Source organism: Plodia interpunctella, chromosome 9 (assembly GCF_027563975.2).
Source record: "Plodia interpunctella isolate USDA-ARS_2022_Savannah chromosome 9, ilPloInte3.2, whole genome shotgun sequence".
Classification (NCBI taxonomy): domain Eukaryota; kingdom Metazoa; phylum Arthropoda; class Insecta; order Lepidoptera; family Pyralidae; genus Plodia; species Plodia interpunctella.
This window is the reverse complement of record NC_071302.1, coordinates 6,620,232-6,643,071: the sequence shown is the minus strand read 5'-3', so window position 1 is coordinate 6,643,071 and position 22,840 is coordinate 6,620,232. Positions and strand designations below refer to the sequence as shown.

General features: G+C 32.9%; 2 protein-coding genes across 5 annotated transcripts in view; one reads left to right on the top strand and one right to left on the bottom strand.

Moving 5' to 3' along the window:
• Positions 1–22,840, bottom strand: part of Abd-B (Abdominal B) — an 87,553-nt gene that overhangs the window by 52,841 nt on the left and 11,872 nt on the right. For 2 of the 4 annotated variants that reach the window (XM_053749651.1, XM_053749657.1), the window contains exon 2: positions 13,645–13,685. The gene's annotated coding sequence lies outside the window, so the exon portion shown is untranslated. Of the gene's footprint in view, positions 1–2,091; positions 2,419–13,644; positions 13,686–22,840 lie in introns of those variants that run through there. The other 2 variants (XM_053749650.2, XM_053749656.2) reach the window with 2 other exon arrangements.
• On the top strand, positions 19,324–22,724 carry LOC128672480 (uncharacterized). The gene is made up of 5 exons (XM_053749658.2): positions 19,324–19,510; positions 20,015–20,134; positions 20,493–20,666; positions 21,443–21,599; positions 22,355–22,724. The coding sequence occupies exons 1-5, from the start codon at positions 19,418–19,420 to the stop codon at positions 22,573–22,575; spliced, it is 765 nt and encodes a 254-aa protein (XP_053605633.1). The 5' UTR covers positions 19,324–19,417; the 3' UTR covers positions 22,576–22,724.

The window sequence follows — 22,840 nt, the reverse complement described above, 5'->3', positions numbered from 1 at the left end:
AGTCACGACTTTATCACTTCAATGCTTTAATTACTCTATGATGGTTCTTTGAAAAATTATAAATAGGTTAATACCTATATACTTATAATTATATATATCCATCTAGATTAGATATAAATTTACGGTTATATTATCCCTTATACGTTAGATAGAACCAGAGCAAACGCGCTTTAACGGTGTTTGAATTTCAATAATGATAGATTTCAGCATTTTAGGAAAATCTTCAATTAATGTTCATAATATAAAGATTTTTGCGGATATTTTTGTAAATACTTAGATATTTCCATTTCTTAAGAGATTTTCTTAATACATATGTATTATTTAAAGGTCAGTATAGTTTTTCGTACAAATTAAAATATAGTAAAAAGGTTTAAATGACCAAGGCCTCAAAATGTGTGAGTGCGGTTCTAGTTTAGAGAGCCTAAAATCTAGTCACAGACAATATTGTACGACTATTCATAGTAAGTAAGAAGGTATGCATTTTTGTTCATAGTATTAGATTAGAATTGGATATAATTTTATGAATCACTAGCTTTTGCCCACGATTTCGCCTGTATTTATTATGTGGATGCTCATAAATTATTTTTGTCAATATCTCGGGTTCTAAGCAGCGTATCGCGATAAAACCTAAACCAAATTTTAAGTTAGACCATCTGCTATATTACTGTGAACCCCGCATGTAAACATATAGACATACAAACAAAAATTCTAAAAATATTGTTTTGACTTCTATTAGTTCCTAAAATATAATTATTTTTCTGTAATATCTCCTATTCATAGCCCACTTACAGTTAAATTGTGCGTATAATTTTGTTTTTTGTTGTAAAATAAAGCTAATGACGTGACGTGTGGCGTGTTTGATGTCCCGCGGCGGAGGTTGGCGCGGCTTTCATGTAACTTATTTATAGACAGACATCGCAATAATCTTGAAACGCGGAAAATTCCTCCTCAGATGTATGAATGAAAGAACAATTTCCAGTATTTAAATCTGGGTTGAAGTTGGTCAATTAATTAATTATTGAAACCTATTTGCCAAAATCCATTTTGCCAAAATCCATTTTCGTAGGAAGAAAAAATCGTTTACTCATGAAGAACAATGCATAGTATAATGAATAATACTACATCTATAAAACCAATTGAAACCGAAGAGGTTGACGAAAAAAAAGTTTGAATTTACCATTTCACGTTTCTATTTCTACAGTTAGAAAATAAAAAATACAATCCAATTGTTTCACTACCCAAAACAGGCAAAAAATATACTTAGGTAGGTATCTAAGTATTAAAAAATTCAAGTTTTTATAAATAAAAAGACGGAGTTTGGTAGTTACTGCCTATGTTAAAAAAAGAACTTCGAGTAGTTTTGTAGGGAGTATTTATTTAAATATGCAACATAACAGTGTAAATAGTTTCCTATTTTAAAAAATTAGTAATTATATTTTATATAGATTTCTACCTTCATACGATTTTATTTTTTCTAAACGGTAATTTTGTATATATAGGTAATATATTTATTTTATTTTTGTTTTTAGACCATGTGTTTATGTATAACAAAGTAAATACACATGATATATAATAGGTAGGACTTATGTAAATACCTACACATATTATCTTTTTATAGTTCTTTAGTTGCAATCGTAACCAGTCTCAAATAAGTCATCCGTTGACATACTAGGATCACATAACTTCATGGGTGATTAGGTACTTCTATTGTTTAGACTCTAACCTAATTGCTATTTATTTTCATTATTTGTTTACTGTATTTGAAGTATGTACTAGGATTGCTGGCCGCGTCGCGTTTAAGTATAATTTTTAAATGAAATTCTGGATGATAAAAATAGTGTGATGTATATAATTTTCATATAAAGGAAGTTTGTCGGACAATATGATTGTCACGCGATTTTTATTTCATAAATTTCAATATTGAAACACATTTGAAGTGTAACTATTGATGATAAAACTAAAATCTCATTCAATACAGATACTTAAATATACTTTTTTCATAACATTTCATTGAGAGAAACGCATAAAAAATACTTTCGGAAATCATTGCTAATTATTTGTGTCCTCCTATAAATAATTGAAATTACTTACTAAAAATCCATAAATCCCCTAATTCTTCAAGCACATAAAATACTGAGTCATAACTGTAATACGATGTTATAAACATGTGTGACTTGTGTAGCACTGAGCAAAAATCAATGTCCTGGAAACGAGACCGATAAGAGTCGGCGTCGAGGCGCGCTATTATCGCTTCAGTTTCTTTATGTAGAAATAAGCATCGTATGAAATACTTATGCGTATATCCGAACACTTTTGTAATTCGAAATTTAATTTAAACTTGGTATTAATCGGCCGCCATCTTAGTCAGGCGTGCGTACGCGCCTGCGCGCCGCGACCACCGCGAAATTACAGGCGGCGCGCGCTGGCCGCTCGCACGTTTAAAAATAAAATAAAGTTAAAACAGCGTCATTTTGTGCACGTGTGTGTGAGGGCAAGTATTTATTTATAGGCTAGTAGCTATGTAAATATACCAACGGCCAAGTCCGGTTCAGCATTTCTTGTGGTTTGCGAAACGTCTTAATTCGAGCGCCTTCACAACCTACTTTGTGCAAATTACACGAGTCTAAATTAGTTCCTAACACAATGCGAAGTGATTTAGACAGGATTGGTTACGGTTACTATTATTTCGATCGAGAGAGAGGTCGGTCAAAATATGTAACTACAATTTCGATATCGAAATATCTTAATAATTATACTTAATTCAACTGGCGCCAGACTGCAATCAGAATCACCAGCTATTAATTGCCAACGCTGTAAATTGTGATGTAGCGAGAGTTACAACTCACACCTATCTGAGTAGATACTATGTAACTCTATGTGTTTCCATTGTATTTGTACACATGACGGCGGTGGCGTCATCGGTAAAATAAGTCTGATCAGAGAGAGTCAAATAATTCCTGACATAAACTATGACACAACTCGCTTTAAAATATTTTTTAAACAATAGCTAACCATCAAAATCACTGTCACCTTATTTTTCTTGGTTATTTATATTTAATAAATAATAAAACAATTTGTTAAGAGCTATATTGTACAGTATAATGTCTATCTATCCCTTAATAACCTGCCTAAAGAAAGATTTATTCACTGAGAAATAAATATATAACTTTTTTGTAATGAAGAAAGTTGCAACTTCTAGTTATGCACGTCATAAACTAGTGAAATAAAATTTTACAACGTAGGACATCGAGAATACATTAAATAACAAAATGTAATAATGTTTATAGAAACTAAAACTAGCTTGTATAAACTAAAATTACAGAAATGTCTCCCAGATTTTAATTTACCCTAAAATAATTTACACACACACACACTCTAATAATAGTTTCCAACCACTACAGTTCTAATCCAAATGTGCCGCCATTTTCCTTCGCGTAACCACATTTTACGCATACAAATTAACACTAAGCAGGATCGTTTGCATACGTCAAAAGCTATGAAGGTACGCCTAAGATTAATTTTATTATGATCGATAAAATCTTAGCAGACTAGGAGTAAGGCTGAACGTATTCTGAGTAGGGTGTCCAAATAATAAAAGACAAAACAATATATTATCTTCACTTATAAGATTTCTTCTATCATAGGTCCCTATATCACTATGATATTTCTATATTGGTTTTTACATTAAATCAAAATCTAAAATCTTAAATACTAATTTGGCTATGTAAACTAGCCAAAAACATAATGTTAAGAATAATAAAACCCTCAGTACCTTACTAATTTTTAGTAATAAACTTAAAAAATAATCATGGTATCTATATTCGTTTTAGTTTTTACGCGTTGTTTTTGTTGTTATAATTTTATAACTATCAGATAAAAATAAATTAGGTATTTCGAAATTAAGATAGTAACAAAAACTGAATTATTCATACGTATGACCTATGTAATATATATAGGTCATACGTATAAATAATTCAGTTTCACGAAGTTTAAGTAAAAATATGGTGACCCTATAACATGCGCCTATTTATAAAATATAGGTAGGTAGTTTGCTATATACTATAATTAGGCACTTACATCAGAAATTCACATATGAAACTTAACAGATTTTATACGAGTAGACATTTTATAGTACTCTCATTAGCTGTTTATTAATTTACTTATTAAACACAGGCTTCTGCCAGTGGCTTGCGAATTAAGATTAAACCATGATATGATTTATGTAGGTACGGAAAATTTCAAATTAAGCATATTTTATTTTAGTCCATTCATTTATTTTAATTATTTTTCACTACAAAATTCCCTTACAATAAAAAAAATACTGGCATAAATTTCAATTATTAAAATGACTGTTGGCATCGTTTCAAAGTCTAAGCATTTAATTAGAAATTAGACCTTCACAGAGTATTTTTTACGTCAAATTTTAAACCACATAGCATTTCTCTAAAAGCTTCAAACTACTGGCATTTTGGAACAACAATTATTTATAAGTATTTTTCGTATCAAGTTATTGTTATATTTTACATCGATTTACTTTTATCTAACCGTATGCAAATGAAGTTGTTAGCTAGCTGATCTAATATATATTTGATATACTCAAATTTTCAACGGCTGGTGCAAAACACTAAGGCATTTATAAGGCTTAATGCAGACTAGCGTTGTATAGAGTGAGATTAACCGTCGCAGATTGCGAGGTATTTGAGAGCCGGCGCGGGCGGCGGTCGACGAACTCTACGCCCCAAGTCTCCGCCGCAGCCCATGTAGGGTTGACAACCACTTGCAACTTCGTAAATTACCGTTAATTATTTGAGTGCGCAGAATAAAAAAGTATTTAAAGTTTACGCTCTCCGACTAAATGCGGAATTTTAAACCGAGATTTTTTTCCGAAAGGAAAATAAACTGACATTTGCACTGGACGGTAATATGTTTACTTTTTAACATATCAAAGTAAGATTGGAATAGATATAGAGTAAAATAAATACGTGTTCTGAAAAGCTGTAAAGTTATAAACGTATATAAAATGATTAACATTTAATTTATCTTTTGACTCCGTAGCCTCGTAGCACTTTTCGTAGCACCTGTAGCACGTCGTAGCACTATCTAATATTGAATACTACAAAATAGTATTTTTTGTTATATAAATTCTAAATTCAGTAATGTTATTTTATATAAGGCTTGATCGTCCTTACACATGGCAACCCTATTCGTTGCTCGTCCGCTTTTTAATTTTACTTTGCAGCTGACAGACGCCTGTATAAACACACCCTTAAGGTACGGTTATATGATTTTCCATGTTAGTTCTTTTAATTCTGGGCACTGATATGTTATACATAAACGAATCGATTAACATTTTGCTAGCGTTTTTATTCAGTTAAATTAAGGAAAGATATACTCGTATGTAATAGATAGAAATGTATTAGTCTCGTCAAGAAATGTTTTAATATGAATCATCTGTAATTTTAACTTTCAAGTTGTTGGTGGAAAATAACGAATAACCTATCATGTCTCAATACTTACCATGTCTAAATATAATACTTAATTAATAATCTGAAAATAACAATCCATATTGCTAAATTAATTAATGATAAATGCCAGAACAGTTTTTTTTAATTTATTCGTATATAATTATGATCACACATAAGATAACTCTTATCTTAAAATCGACTTCAATAATGTGTGGCAATTTATTAAATTCAGAACTGATCGTATTAACTGTTAACAGGAACTCATAACTTCTTGCTATCAATAAATAAACAATAAGAGACGTAACAATAAATTTCACACGGGGCAACTCACGCATCCCCTTAACGCGATTCTGATTGGTATCACCAACCATAGACTGGTTTACGCCCAGTATTCGTTCAGTTACTTTCCAGAAAAACCCAACTAATAGTCGAGTTTGCGTCGGACTGTTTGGGAAGAATCTGGGCAAAATCTGGGCGTAAACCCATCTCTGGTATCACATCGTAAACCGTATCTACTGCTTGATTGCCAATCATGCTTCTTTAAACTGAACTTGAAAATAACAAAACACCTTGATTGCTATCACATATTTGGAACTTAGAGAATGGAAAGGTGTAGCTCATGATATATAGCCAATTTAATTCAAGTGATCAACACGGAGATTAAAACGGTACGACTAAATTAATTTAGTCGCTACCGCGACTATTGATGGTCGGTAGTCGCGGTAGTCTTCATGAATACTATATAATCATTTTTTTTTTTTGGAGGTTGGACCTCCATTGAAAGCTATTGGAAAATATTAGTCTAAAATGTCGACATATTGCGAGAAATCTCTAAATTTATATCGGGTTCAAAGACAATCCAAAGGGGATCTACTTCCAGAAAAATGGGTGTTGTGCCCGGTGTGATACAGTCTCTCTACTGTTTTTATTTGTGAGTTTTGATGTAATGTGTTGTGGATTATCAATATCTGCTAATTTATTTTTTGTGAGAAGCCTATGTTGATACAACACGACCAAGAATGTCGAGTATAAATCGTGAAGATTCCTAAAATTTTGAAAAATACAAGTATTTTGAGTACTGAACCTTATCAAAAAACTAGTAATAAAACTTAACACCAAAATAATAATCATGTTAACCAAATTTACCTCCATAATATATTGTAATTTTAGTTGGTAGATAAGTGATAAAAATTTTGTTTTATTACATTTTAAAATATTAAAATAATGTAGACAATATATTTCATACGCATTTCTCGTAAATAAATCACGTCTCGTAAGATTGATTATCTTAACATGACTCGTTTAAATTAAAAAACCTATTAAAAATTACAAGTTCACCAAGTAAGATGTTATCTCGTCTTTTGTAACAATCATCCCCTAAACCTAAGGGGGCCATCCCCCTTAGAAACAATAAATATGTCAGAGGAGATATTTCGAAGGCAAGAGAAGACTCAAGTAAATTATGACTGTGCAAGTTTCACCAAAGTTCGCCGCCTAATAACTTTCCACATTTTATTGCCTGAATAAGACGAGCTTTTGGCTTCATTTTTAGGGCTCGTTGGCGATATTTCTGGAACTTGCAACATGTTTAAATTGAAACAGTGATGCTGTCTTAGAGACATGTTTGAACAGTTGTTATTTTTTTACCAAAACGTAGCAAAGTTTTTTATTTTTGTACTCAATACATTTTTTGGATTTGTTTTTATACTTGATGCATCATAAAGTATTCCTTATGTACGTTTTCACGTTAAAACGGGCGGTTTTTTCGTGTTGAGATAGTCAGAGAGCGACACATGCTACTTCACACTCAAAATTTAACAAGTATTTTTGTTTCAATTAAAATTATATGATAATTATTATTAGGTAATATTTAAAATTTACTTACTATATTTGCTATAAAAACATGCATTTATATATATCAAAGAATTGAAATATAGTTAAAACAAAACAGGTAAGTTCTGTTATCGGTGCGTGGCTGGATTCAGTTAGAAACTGAAATTTCAATTTAGATAAGGAGCGTGCGTGATGCCTCCTGCGCCCCGGGCAGCGTAATAAAATGTTTCCCCCGACACCGGGCTGTATGGGACCAAATCACGAAATGAATATACGACGGACCTCTTTTATTTCTGTACCCTTCTGAATTTATACATTTTCCGTTCTTTTGCACCACATGAATTTATGTGGCTATAGTTGTGTAGTTAGGTACCTAGTTATAAGCTGCATATGTTTTGTTGCTACTTAGAAATAATAACAAAATAGTTTCTATTATATATATTATATATTTAACTATTCCGAAAAGAAAACTTGCTTTGTGTTTCAGTCGTGTGATTAAAAATTGGGTTTATTTATTTTTTTATAAATAACCTTAAAATATATTATTTCAAACATTTTTGATATACCTAACAATATAATATAAATGTTTTAAATTTAAGATTTACAAATAACTTTTGAAACAGTATGCCTAATAACACAAATTTCACTAAATCAAGTTAAGAAACTTCAATTTTATAATAAGAAAACGATTGTAATACCTATACCTATTTATATAAAAGATAGATGCGATAGATACATTGAATATTAAAGGTGCTTCTAATATAAAACATGCACAAGGGACAACACTTAAAAATACATTGTACGACTTCTCTCCTTACAAAGCAAACAAAACAGTTTCCGCAAAAAAAATCAGGAAAAAGCGCGCCAGAGAAAAACGAGGCTATAAAGAAAGAGCAGAGTTGGCGGGCTTGATGCGGCTTGCCCGCTCAGCAGTGCCCCCATTGGTCGGCGCTCCCCCCTCCGCCTCCCCCGGCCGTAACTCACTCTTCACTTGTTTTTATGGCCGCCATTTTGTGACGTTACGTTCGCCCGCGCGGCAGCCCGCGCTAATCCATACTCCCAGACCTCTGCGCTTGTGTGCGTGACCCAACCGGTCCATGCCCGCGCTTTTTTACGAAGTTGGTAGCATTGAGCGCGAGGAATTTTCTGAAATAATGTGTGAGCTCTTTGTATCAACGCCAAGGTCTTATCGTAAAATCACAATTGTGACTAGAATATTTGGCAGTATGCACGGAATATTTGAAATTTTGATTTATTTCAACATTAAGGAGACTTTTATTCGTACTTCGATTTATATTGCTAGACGCGTAAAGTATACTTACTTATTTATTTATAACCAGAGCTCTGAATCACACTCTTGTTTTATTAATTCAAATAATAACCGTTAACAGACTTCGTAGCCTTGTAGATCGCTGCTGCAAGCAAGGCAATTGTATAAATAAAAAATATTAGATACTTAGTTAATTATAAATTGTTAGATAAATGAATAATTTTATTAAACAGATTGACCTATGTATTCGTTATATATTATTAATAGGTATTGGAAATTTTACTGATATAATCCAGACAAAAATACGTAAATTAAACTTAATTATTTATTTGTTGTCGAGATATTGTCCAAATGAACCACGCTCCTCAAAAACCAGTATACATTAGTATGCATGATAAACGTCCCTCGTTCGTATCTTCATTACCGCGTATCTCCTAATGAGGTTCTCCATAGATGCATGAGGTCGTTAGGGCGCTATCTACCGCTTAATCCCAGTCGTGAGTAGGTAAGTGTTTCATCCCTCATTTTCGTCCCACGCCTATTTTGAAAAAGTAAATAATAAGCATAATACGAAACACTATTCGAAGTATTTTTTCGTTTCATTCTCGTTTTTTATATTGAAATGATTTATTATAATAATGATTTCTGATTACATATTGTTAATTTGCTATCTATTTTAAATCGCTTTGAATATTTAAAAAATGGTATGAATCTTGTATGCGAATCGGACCTTTTTTTAAATAATGAGTTCTTACTTTTTTTAGGCGTTCTGTCCTATGGGACGATCCTCTTCTGACACGTTTAACAATATAGGTATTGATTCCCATTCAAAATTACCATCGGTTTCATGGCAATATATAACAGTGTATTATGCATTTTGTTATACTAAGTTGTGCCGAAAAGACAGTTGGACTATAGGAGAGTAGGACGACTCAAAAAAAGGATCGTTAGTATCTATATAATGGACAGATTAGTAGTATCAACATTTTTATAAAAAATAATGGCCATATTTAATGGTTTTAATTTCTAATAACATCGATATAAATTCAAGTATCACTTTAGTATTTGTAGAGGAAGTTCCAATTAAATATTAGTTACAGCCGCACCCATGTCCAGCTTCCATTAACAGAGATACATTAAATCCTTATAAGTACGTTACGTCTACAGAGAGAGTTAATACCTAATCTATAGTTATTACATCTTTTGTTAGCAATATACTGGCAACGTTCCCTTGCAATTAAACACACAATTTGAGGTACTCCCATAAACAATGTCTAGTATCAACAACATAACTCGCGGACCATTAAACGAGTCAAATAACACTGTTGTAAAAATAAGACAAATACAAGAGAAATCACAAGTTCTTAATACTGATGATGCAGTGGAACGCAAAGGTTTTATAGTGGTCGATGATCGCAGTAAAAGCGAAACGACACGGTAAAGCGGCAATTGTCACTGGCGCCCAACCCTAGCTTCATTTCCTGACCTAAAGTCGCTTTTTATGGTTACGTTTCGGAGCTGTGGTGCCGCAAAGCCCTGGTCAGAATAAAAGATTAACGTTATTTTTTTCAGATTCGGCTGTAAGTTCCTTATTTATACATACCATCTTGATACCAGAGCATCTATTATGCATATTGTTATACCTACTAATTTGATAGCTTGTAAAAAAGTTTAAAGCAATATTTCAAAGCGAACAAATAGATAGGACAGATTTTTTTTTATTTAACGCTATCCTTTACTATTCGTAATTTTTAAAACTTTTAATAGGCGTAATTACACCTATTAAAAGTTAGATCTTTAGAAACAAGAAGTGTTTATACTGTGTAATCTAAATATATATACCTACTTAAAATTTTAAGTAATATAAACTAATAATATGATTGGAAGAAAAAATTGAGGCCTTTGCCAGCAGCAACATCCACAGATAAGCAAACTATATAATATAAAATCCATGGATTTAGTAAGTACTAATTCCATGATAAAATCTTATTAACAACAGATACAAAAAAAGTTTTGTTAATATTTTTAAAGAATAATTATTTATTTCATACAAATAATAAAACTATAGATAACGTTAAAATACTACGAATTATTCCCAAACATTTTAAACTTCAATAGCGAATAATTTACATAATAATACACATCCGACATTTCGTTTGCTTTGGCAATTATAATAAGTTGTTTTTTTTTATTTTGACAATAAAAAAAAACAACTGACAATGATAGAAAATAAAAGAATAAATGTGAAGCACAATGGTATCTTCTTGGTATCAAAAAACTTATATATCACTGAAAAACGTAAGATGAATTTTTCACGGCTTAAACCTTCTAGTTTTGTAATCCCACATTGTTATATAGGTGCGACATCCTAAAATATTCCGTTAGACGCATCACCATAATCCATTACGTTTAACAGTAAAGTCACCTGAAAGATTGATGTGTTCAGGAGCGTCTTCCCGAAATATCGGCGCGAGGGGAAAATGGAACGGGGAGACCATGCCATATGTTGCTTCGGCCAGCCACGACTACGTTACTTCCCGAGCCATTTTCAACCTTAAATCCATCAGTTTTGTGACTGTAAAGTTTTTCAGAGTATCAGCTATATTGGTACACCTTCTAGGTGACACCCGAACTGTCGATACATTTCACAATTGTCGTAAACTCCTGAAGACGGAAGGGGAGCGCAGTAAAATTATCATTTTATGCCGTTCGACGACTGAAATGACACGGGAATGCTGTAAAACTGATTTATTGTATACATCCCAGGAGTCACATGCTGAATTTTTGATGAGATCTTTGTTCAGAGATATCTAGGACAAATAGAAACGTTACTATATTTGACCACAAATCTGTGTTTGACGGCAAAAAGAAATAAGACTCATAAAAGTGTTGTAAAAAATAGAGTAACGACGACGACGAGGACGAAACGAAAAGGCGTCTTATATACAGTAGATTAAATCTTTTAAAAAACTCTAATAAAAAAAGCAAATCAAGCAAACGTTTTTGGATTTTGTACGTATTTAGCTCCGATCGGTAAAAGAATAAATTCATTTTGGCAGTTATCCAATAGTTTAAAAATGTCCAATCCAATATCTTACCAATTTGGTTAAGATGAAAAATTATGAAATAGTATAATTAAGTCAATATATAAAAATGTCGCTTCGTCCATGAAACACAGCCGAGGGTCCGTAATTCCGAACGGAACATTCCCATAGCTAGAAGCAGTCATCCAAAGAGATCGTTTATCCTTCCTAATTGCAAATGAAGGGACAATAAGAGTCGGTACAGTCCCTATATCCAAACCCGGTGCTCGACAATTTGATTAGCCGCCACCGGGGTATTTTATTGCCCTATATTTCCTGATTAGGCCCACTCGCGCGGCTGTCACGGGCCGTAATAAGCCGATTGGATACCATTGTTACTATTACCTACCTATAGAGGTATATTTAATGTTTTTATGTGGCAACTAGCTGTACTGTAAATTTGGGATGCTGAATATCTAAAAGTTTTAAGTAAATGTTGACACAAATTAAGTCGTAGCACCTCTACGACCTGTTATTGATCAGTTAGTAGTGTGTGATGTGATATACTACACTACAGATCTCCCATTACCTGAAAATTTCCGACTATCTAATAAGATAATTTGTATCGGGCTGAAATACAAATATTATATTTATATTAGACAACTATTCGATTATCATGTTTCCTAAATACACATAATAAAATTGAGCAATTAATTCAGTGCGCGATACACCGTGATATAAACGAGTCGTAAAAATTTTATTCACATCATTAAAATTATCCTACAATGCATAATCAATTTGAACGATGCTAGATAGCGTTTAGCGCAATGAATGGGAAATCAACAGTCGCGACCTTTCGCGAAAAGCGCATTAAAACAAACAGTGCAGTAAAAATAAATCTAACTGCCTATAAAAAGTGCCTTAACTATCACTTAAACGCCATTGTGTTCAGCCTTTTATCTGCACTACCGACGAAAAGCAACTTTGTGCAGTCGTACGTTACAAAGAGACTCGCAAATTTCTTGGCCGTGGGACACACGGCTTATTCCCAACTAGCAGCGTCCTAGGACTTTGCTCATGTAAGAATTTCGGGATAAAAAGTACTCTTCGTGCTATTCGTGATTTGACCATGCACCGAATTTCATCATTTGATTATCATAATTTAAAAAACAAACATTCAAACATTGTAAGCAGCTTACTAAATTTATTTCCAGGACATTATTACTTGTCGAATGGGAATTTAATAGAGATAACTTTCTCCAGCTGTAAGTAGAAGTAAGCTCCAAGTAAAACGCCATTAATGAATTCCAAATAAATGTTGATCATGGATTTAGTAAGTACTCGGAGTACCTACTAATTCCATGATACTGACAAATCTTTGACAATCTCAAAATATTGAACACACTCAGAATTTCATACGGATGACAAAAATCCAAGTCAAAATCCAAAAATATATAACCTAGAAAACTCAAGGCAAAGTACAATAAAGTTCAAAATTATGACTACCAATTTTATTTTTCACCATTTAAACCGAGATGTACAAAATATAAATAAAATTGGAACTTATTCGAGCCTCTAGTAAAATGTAATGTTTATCATACGGAGGCGTTTTTACACAAGAATAATAAAAGCTGTTTATTAGCCTTGGGCGCAAGTCCTTATTGTCAATTAAATATCGGTTTTATTAGGAGCTCTGGCACCGCCCCGTGGTCACTACACTCAGCTTTTTCTTTATTTTATATCATAACTTAGCCTGTTTTGAATTTTATGGCACTGCATTACGGGACAATGTTACTCAAGTGGATAGATGCAGTAGTTATTCTTTTGTGTCGTATGACATATATAAATATTGCAATTAGAATTTCACGTAAAAGTTTATATTTCGTCTATATTTCGTTGCTATAAAAAATATATTTCAATATGTATGTGGAAATTTTGCATGTCATTTAAAACTTTGCTCCTCTACTAAAGTCAATTAGGTACATTATATATAGTTGTTGCATATATATATTTATATATTTTAATAAAATTGCAATTTTGTGAATGCACTTACCAATTTAATCTTTCCCCGTCGTACTGCAAGAAGCCATGGATCTGTAAAAGAAAAAATAAATTATTTAGTTAACATAGACATAAATCTCACAGATGATAATCTACTGTTTTACGAGCCAAAATACAACTAAACATGTCAACATAGAAACTTTCTCAAATAAATCAGGAAAAAAATTGTTGATGCCATTATTTATTTAAACGAAAGCATCACGATCCATAAAACTCTATGGATCCACGTCCTTCGGAACAATGAATACAAAAAATACACCGAGATCGCTTTTCTTCAATGGTTACTTTATATGCAAATTCTTTGCAATAAAAGTTGGTACCCTCTCCTAGCTTTATATAGAGAGCATAAGACTCGAATCCGACGTTTTATGTATTCGCGAATCGACGCAGTTTTATTGGTATCGACTATCGATTCGTTGCCAGTCGACAATTCGGAAGTAAAGGCGGCTATTTCGAGTATACAACTGCTAGTCGTGCCTATTTGATCGCTATCAAATTTGATGACTCCGGATAAAAGACCCGTTTGAATTTTCTTTCGCTCTATTTCCACCAAATATTTAATTTTTTTGAAAAGCGACAACCCTAAGTAGGTAAATATAAATATCGTGTTTATATATAAGTACATATATCGTGTATCTCCAAGAGATTACATTCTCGAGAGGCCAAGAGCGTCGCCGTGCACGACACCCGACAAGGATCTTATATTTCCATAAAACGTACATTTTACGACCGCACCTGTACCTACCTACTCTTAACCCTCTCTCCTGCACCAAAACTTAAACCACACTATCAATGTCTACTTAGCGCTCCATTATCATCACAAATTAAATATGTCTAAGACATAACCATCGTACGTTCCAGTTTACGACTGAAAGTTTAATAAAACCTCTAATAACATTCCAACATCATGTCCACGCTTCCCATAGCGTTTATCATAACTCCCCACCTACACATAAATGTGATATATGCAACGTCCAATTACTCCTCATATTATGTTTTCGTTATTTGTAATATTTTTATCAGGCGCGGCGATTCAGTCTTATAAATTATTACACAAATGATCACCGCCTTATTTTTTCTCAGTTCATGTAACTAGAACCGTGTTGGCTACACTATAAACTTCTTAACAAACTGCCACATGAAGCCATATCTTGTGTATATTATGAGCTTTTTCGTTTAAACCTGAACGCCCGGTCTAACAATGTATGGTCATAAACACCTTTAAAATCAATAGAACTTTAAACTCTAACGCAGTAATGGTAAAGTTTATTTTTCAGGACGTAGAATAGCAGTAGCTTGGAGTCGAAACCTGTAAGACATTTTACTTAACTGTTAATGATGCGAAGGTGTAGATATAAAACCCCACATATTTCACTAAGTAAAAATGTTGGAATTATCTTTGGAAAATATTTTTGTTCATATTTTTAAACAGGCTTGGCTTACGAGATCTTGTTAAACGTGTTCTTTTTCATCGATTTTAAATTAGTGGTAAGTGGGTAGGTCTCTCATTGAAAAGTACACACAATGTTAGTTATGTTACCTACTTGTATCCTAGAAATGTTGTAGTAGTAACTAACAAAGTTGCAAGTATCCGTTCTGTAAACGATTTATGTTGACAGTACAAATGGAAGTAGCGTAGTTCCTCTTTGCCTGAGGAAGGTACTCAACTAAATTTCAGTGAAATAGATTAAATTTCATTTTATCAATAAGAGCCTTTAGCGGCAGCTTTATTTACAAATTACTGCATTGCATTTTAAATTCAAATTATATTCTTTATTTAGGAAATTTAATACAGTATATTGTATGATACGTTAAGTTTAACTGATGGGAACTCTTTCAATAGCAATTTCGTTTTCTTTCTATATATATAATAATACATAACATAATAACATAATTTCAAATATTTTAATAGTTTATACCTTAATCGAAAATAAAAACAAAAAATATTATTTGTTGCACTCGCCTTCTGCTTGGAGTGCAACCAATAAAGCAGGAATGGTCTGTTCTCATTACGACATTGTTGCTACAACGTCTAAATTACCTATGGAGCCGTCCGACTGAGTTATAGTAGCATAAATTAAGTGCAAGCTACGCCCTCTGTAGTTATTGGACTACGGAACCCAGGGGGTCGCTAAACCCGATACTATGACTCTAGTTGTGGCTTTATAGGAAAAACCCTCACACTGGATCAATTTTCAACACTGAAAAAAAAAAACAATTCATAGGTCCTGTACCACAAAATAACATGTAATGTCGAGTATTTTTTTGTGACATTGCATATATATGTTTTAGGGTGTAATTTTTTTAAACTAAATACTTAGTTTATCTATTAAAAAGTGTTAGGTTAATGAACATGAACTATAACAGTCTGCATCTAGGTATAGTGTCTATTATTATATTGACGAAAGTAGTATACGCGACACGAAAAACCTTTTGACTGGATATTTCGATGATATCGATATAACCTTTAAAATTGACTTTACCGTTAATTCTACATAAACATTACACGTATGCGTTCTGAGCCAGTTCTTCGATGCCCCGGTTCGGGAGGTTCGAGGGCCTTTCTCTCTTATGTTATTTAAAGTTATCCTGTTCCCAATATTAAAATTTTATCACTCAGATGTAGCCTGAATACCTTTAGGCTTTACAAAAACTTGTTATATAACAATAATAAATACGACTTGTATTAACATGTGCACTAGATAGTTATTTATATAAGATTAACCTTTAAAAAATTGAAAGGAGTCTAATCTAATCTATAAGTATAATATAGTCTATAAGATCCTAATATACGTATTTACCTGTGTATCTCTGTCTACTTAAAATTTTAAAATAGAAAATTTCTTTTAAACACCAGTAATATATTTCAATGACAAATAAATATGGAAAACCTTGTGTTTGTTTATAATAAAAAAATAAACAATTTAATTTTAGAGACGGATAAGCATTGTAAAAATGTGTTGAAGCCGCGTTATTCAAAATTCTTTATTCAATTTAGGATGATATACATCACTTATTGACGTCAAAAAATTACTTAAACTAAGTCTACTGCCGGTTTCTAAAGCGCAGGTGAAGAAGAAGCGGCGCAACAAACTTCACCGCAGCCTTTTCTCCAAGGACGTCAATTAACAAATATAGGTATTATTATTATCAAAATTCAAAACGAGTTAAACCTTTAAATCCAGCTCAACGTAAAACTGTACATAATTTTATTACACCAGTGCCTGATATAAATATTATTGTACTTATCTAGAAATAGATAGGAAGTGAGCGGGCGGCGTCACGTCCGCGTCGACGTTAGCATTTCTTTTGTGCACGCCCCGAATTGCCGACATAAAACTGCGAGACCTGTTTTGCTACGTGATGTCTTCAATGTTTTTACTGCCTATATTACTCGATATATTCTTATCAGCGCTGCGAGGGACCGGGCCGTCCCTTCCATTCTAGAAAACTTGAATCGTAAAATTGTACTGCCGAGCAAAAGAAATAATGAAGGCGCGCTTCAACGAACTTTCCCAGTTTGTAATTAATGTTGCACGAAGACATCGGCGGGAAAAGTTTTTTCATCACGTTTGGCAGAGGCGTAATGAGCGCCCCCGCGGCGTAGGTCGTAAAACACCATACAACTTAATAAATAAAAGCGGGATTCAAGAAGATTTATCACGAGACCCACATCGCGATTCGTGACTCGGCCCCGGGGCGTGTATGCCGCATACGACAACGATGAGAAGCTTTGCAGTAAAAAATAGAGATATATCATAGACGGCCTCTCATATTCACAAAAAGTGGCTGTATGAAATATTTTGACATTTCTTGGTAGGCGTCGCGTATTGGGAACGAATGTGCGCACGGGTGTTCCTTCGTGGAAACTCTGGTTATTTATCGTTTGTTCCTAAACAAGACATCGGCTTGTGGTGTTGGTTACCTAATGGCATTGGTTTTTTTTATTTCAAAAATAAAATAAAGGTTACATATATTCATTTTTTTGTGCCAACAAGATATATATATATATAGATTATCTTGATACTTTTCAGAATCCTTTGTGTCGGGACAGGATTGCGTTTCAGTTCACGTACGGGCGCAGGTGATCCAGAGGTACACGATCTCGTTTTATTGTTATTCCCACTTTGCGAATTGAATTTGAAACAAGCGAGCGATGCGATCGATACTAGACAGAGCGGGTGAACTGCGCTTCGATCAGACGAATGGCTGATGCATAAGTATATAAGTACAACTGTAGTTTATTGAATAAAAGATTATTAAATTTCTTGATTTAAAAGTCTTTTACGGACCGTCTAGTTTTTTGGAGTATTTTCTAGCTAGAATAGAACTTCACTTTTGTTTTTGTAACAATAATTAAAACAAATAGACATATTTATTGTAGGCAGACGGTATATTGAACATGTAGTGTGTCACTGTATATAACTTGTCTGTGTAATAATGAGGAAAACTATGTAAAGTGGTGGTTATCGTGACATTTTCTCTTTCCATGACTATTGAAGAAATTTTGTCGGATTATATACCATTTACATTTTGTGGACTCAAAACATTTATGCGTATAACATTGCCAACTTGTAATAAGTTAGTAAATAAAACGAGCGTAGCAGGTAATAATTTAGGTTAGGAAAGGTTTAAATAATAATCTCCCTAAATTATAATGAATACCGGCGAGATTTGTTTACCCCGACTCAGTCTCGGGTCCAATTTTAATTTTGTTTTAGAGGCCCCGTCTCCGGCTTACCCACCCGCTATTATCTCATTCGTTTTATCTCTAATGCAAGGAACATGTCATCGAATGGAGATCAAATTCAAAGCATTTATTAAGATATTAGACCTTCACAGGTTGTTCTTGTTCACGTCATATTTTAAATGGATTATTAAATAATCTAGCTAATAAAGCTTTCAACAGATTTTGGAACGAGTACTTCTGAGAAGAAGTGCTGGAAGAAACTCAATTCAATTGTGTTAGTCCCTATCATGCCAGAAGGGCTTTCCTTTTTTGCTGATACTAAGTAACCATTCGTATTACATTTACTTTGTCATTCCATTAGCTTCTATAGTTCTTATTTCAATGTAATCTTGTTAAGAGGCAGCGCCTCCGTGCCTCCTCCGGGAAGTAATAAGCCGAAGCCTGGCTTTTTGGCTCTTACGTTAAGCCACGCATTACGACGAAGGTCTTAATCTTAACAAAATATAGCGTTACTTACATCTAAATATACTTAGGCAAGTAAATATTTACATCCAAATAAGGAACACAATAATAATGTAACTTTACGGAGTAATGTATGAATGTAATGTAATGAATGTAACTAATCGTCTCTTTGAATTAAGAAGTCAGAGTAACAAACATGCTCACATGTTCGCATTCTCCCATTTTCAATCACTCGCCTCTGCGCATTCATATTACATTAGCTTTCTGAAATAGAGAAAAATATATATGAATGTAGATCATTAAATAATTTTTGTCTTTTTTTTTTAGTGTATGCATGGATTTAGTAAGTACTTCTTACAAGTAACTACAAATTCCATAAATGTAATATTTCCATCGAGAATAATACATTTTTTAAACGCTTGGCATGGGATAATTTAAGCACAGAGGTAAAAAATATCCGTATCTATCATTTTCTTCGTCTACCTACAAAATAAAAAAATCGGACATAGGTGACATTGTCAATATCATATTTACAGACGTTCAATCTGCTATTTACGTTTTAAAGCCCATTTTTAATTTATATTTCAAGTTTTGTATCTGTATTGGATTTATTATGCCGTGGAATAAAATCCCTGATGTGGATAAATGTTGCGCCTGTGTTCCTGACTTGAAAACGGCTGTGACTATTATAGCAGTTTTAGGAATTGTACGTAAATATTATATAATCATAATGAAATCTAGAAATTATATAAAAATATAGACTTGGACTAAAATTTGAACTGAACTTGAAGTAAATTTTAACAATCAAATAATATAAATTATATTTAATTAAACTACCTTATCAAATAACTTATAAATTTAAAAAATCTAGAGATTGCCTTCTAAGCAAGGTTTCTTCACACAAGCTGCATTCCCGCGCTGAAATGCAAATGGAAATGAACTAAATTTAATTTGAACTTTTCACCTGCAATCAACACGCATTATTTTATGTACATTTAATAGAGCAAACCATTTTTTGGCCTTGTGTGTTTATCTATATAACATAAAATTGTACCTAGTTGGTTTACCAATTAAAAAAAAACTAAAAACTCTTATATATAACTAAAATTAGATTGATTTTTGTTTTCCATTTTTTAGTATCCGTCCTTCTTAATAGTTCGAACATTATTCAGACGCTTTTTCATCAACTTGAACTAATTAAACATTGCAGGTAACCAGTCCAGCCGTATCGTGGGCAGTGATACGACACTCGTACATGATCAGAGTCTCATGTGTGATCACGGCTAACGACGCCCGACCAGACGTCGTTGATGTCAACCTTAATAATGTTGTAAGTAGTTCTGCCATATAATCTGTTTCTTCTTTTTAAATCGCTTACGACTATTGTCCGCCCGCACTAATAACGTATTTTTCTTTTCTTTTTGGAAAAAATAGCTAATTACATACATATCCAAATCCTAATTTAATATTATAAATGCGAAAGTAAGTAGGTAGTTGTTTGTTTGTTACCTCTTCACGCTCTATCTACTCAATGTTCTTAAATTTTGCATACATATAGTTCTATGTATGTATATCTTTTCCCTTTAATAAAATCAGTATGGAAGTAAGAATTAGTATGGATTGTACCGAACCCTTCGTGCGCGAGTCCGACTCACAATTGGCTGGTTTTTTTTATTATTTCTTTACAGCTCAGCTTTGGTTTCGGCGCCAATGCAGGAATAGGGTCGTCCTGTTTGGGCCCTCATCAGATCGACTCCAGTGTTGGTCTAGTTATCGCAGTGAAGTATCTCGGATGGGTTGCCCTGTTGTTTGACTTACTTTTCTTGGCGAGCAGCATCTATTTACTAATAGTTATTAACAGGGTAATTCTGACAATAAAGTATTTTTGTTTATTTACTTATATTTTTAAACAGTTATGTTACGAACCATTGATTTTAATAATCCTACAAAACGGTATTATAGGTATCATATCTTGTTATCCAATACGCAGCTATAAAATGCTATCGTTAAATAAATGATAAAACTAAAATGTCTCATGGACACCCGCGATATGGACAAGATCATACGAATTTAGAAACCTGATGCTTATAATATGATAAACTTACCAATAAAATTAATAGAAAGAACATACCTAATGTTTATTTCAACTTCAGTCAAGGCATAAGTTCGGTTTTAGTTTCATATATAGTTTTAAATTATAAATTTCTCGTTGAATAAAATTAGATAGACGCAATCCCTGTTATGCATAAAAAAGATAAAGCATAATTTAAGCTAAATAATGTCTTGTCACTATCGCACTTTACAACATTTAGCATTGACAGAAAGAGACAAAACATACTTTAGCTTAAAGTAAGTTTTTTTTTTAATTACAGAGTATAAAGATAATTGATTGATTCGTTTCTTTTTGAAAATTCATATTCATCTTGTATTGACTTTGGCATCACCTTTTATTCTCAGGAGATCGTTACAAACGAACTTGGTCTAAATAGTAAACTTAGAATGAAAGCGGACCCTGCGCTCTAATACTCGATGGCAGGAAGGCTGAACAAACGCTCAGATGAGAGAGAGACACATACATATTATCACACCTGTTTCATGAGTGTAGGTAAAGAATAATAAAAATATTGATTATTTTCAGGAAGATCACAGGAAACCTGTAAAAATATTCATGGTCTGTGTCACTTTGTCGATCATGGTGTCGTTTATCTATGCGATGTTGTATGTGTCGGCCTGCCTTCAGATTGGGGGCTCATTTCCTGTCTTTGAATTTATTTTCGCTTTTGTGGATATGGGTCGTAAGTATTGTTTTGCTAATGTTTTTTAGTTTGATTTCCAGGGAAATTTCTAATTCAGTCATGCAGTGAATTACTTAGGTAGAAACTCACTTTCAAATAAATACTACATTTAATTACTTAAATCACTACATAGTATAAAATAAAGTCGCTTTCTGCTGTCTGTCTCTACGTATATTAAATCTTTTAAACCACACAACGGATTTTGGAGGGGATATTTTTTTACCTAGGAGTACGATTTACTTATTATGTTTTTACCTCAGCGAAGCCGGGACGGGCCTAGTAATCTAATAAGTGACTTAAGCTGCTTCCATACTAAAACCTGACAGTATAGGAAATTGAAAAATATATCACAGTATAGGAAATTTCTTATACTGTTTAAGTATTAATAAAAAAACTTGAAGCTTGTTATTGATTTCAGACTGTACAAAATTAATTAATCTATTGCTTTCCAGTTATAGCTATGTGGGTTTACTTTTTAATAGTGGTACGGTCTTATCTTAAACCAGTAAAAGTTGAGCATAGTTCTAACCCTCCCCCAAATGATGAATGGAATTCAACTTTTGGATATTTTTACAATTACATGTCCGATCTGAAGAGTTCGATTTTTGATAACTGTTACATATACATGTCCGGTGTGAAGAGTTCAATTTTTGATAACTGTTACGATTACTTGTCCGGTCTGAAGAGCTGGCTCCTTTCATTTTTCTGTAAGGATATATATATCACTTTTTAATTAATAAATTTTCGCTTTCCAGTATGGACCTACTTTTTAATAGTAGTTCGTTCCTACAGACACAAAAACATAACCAATCCTGCAACCACAGTCAATAGAATTATACAACGGGTTGAAACAATACCAACCTCACCTACAATGCCGCGTGCTCACGACAATATGCGAGCAAAGCCAGGTGTGAACAGTAACGTATCGCATTCAGCGCCTTCCGGCATGACCTTCCATACTCACACGATGAACTAATAAAATGGTATAAAGTTCAAGTACTTAGAATATGCTAAAGTATAGTGAAAATAAGTTAATTGTATATGTGTGTGAACGATGCCTCAAATAACTAAAACTGTATATAGTGAATGTTACTTTTGTTATTATTTTTAAATATATACAATGTTTAAATAAAGTGTACTTTATTTTGCGGTATTCTACTTCCACGCATATAGGTACCTATTAAAATGCGAAAATAGATGTATGTTTCTTAGAAATGTCATCGTATCATCGTCATACTCTC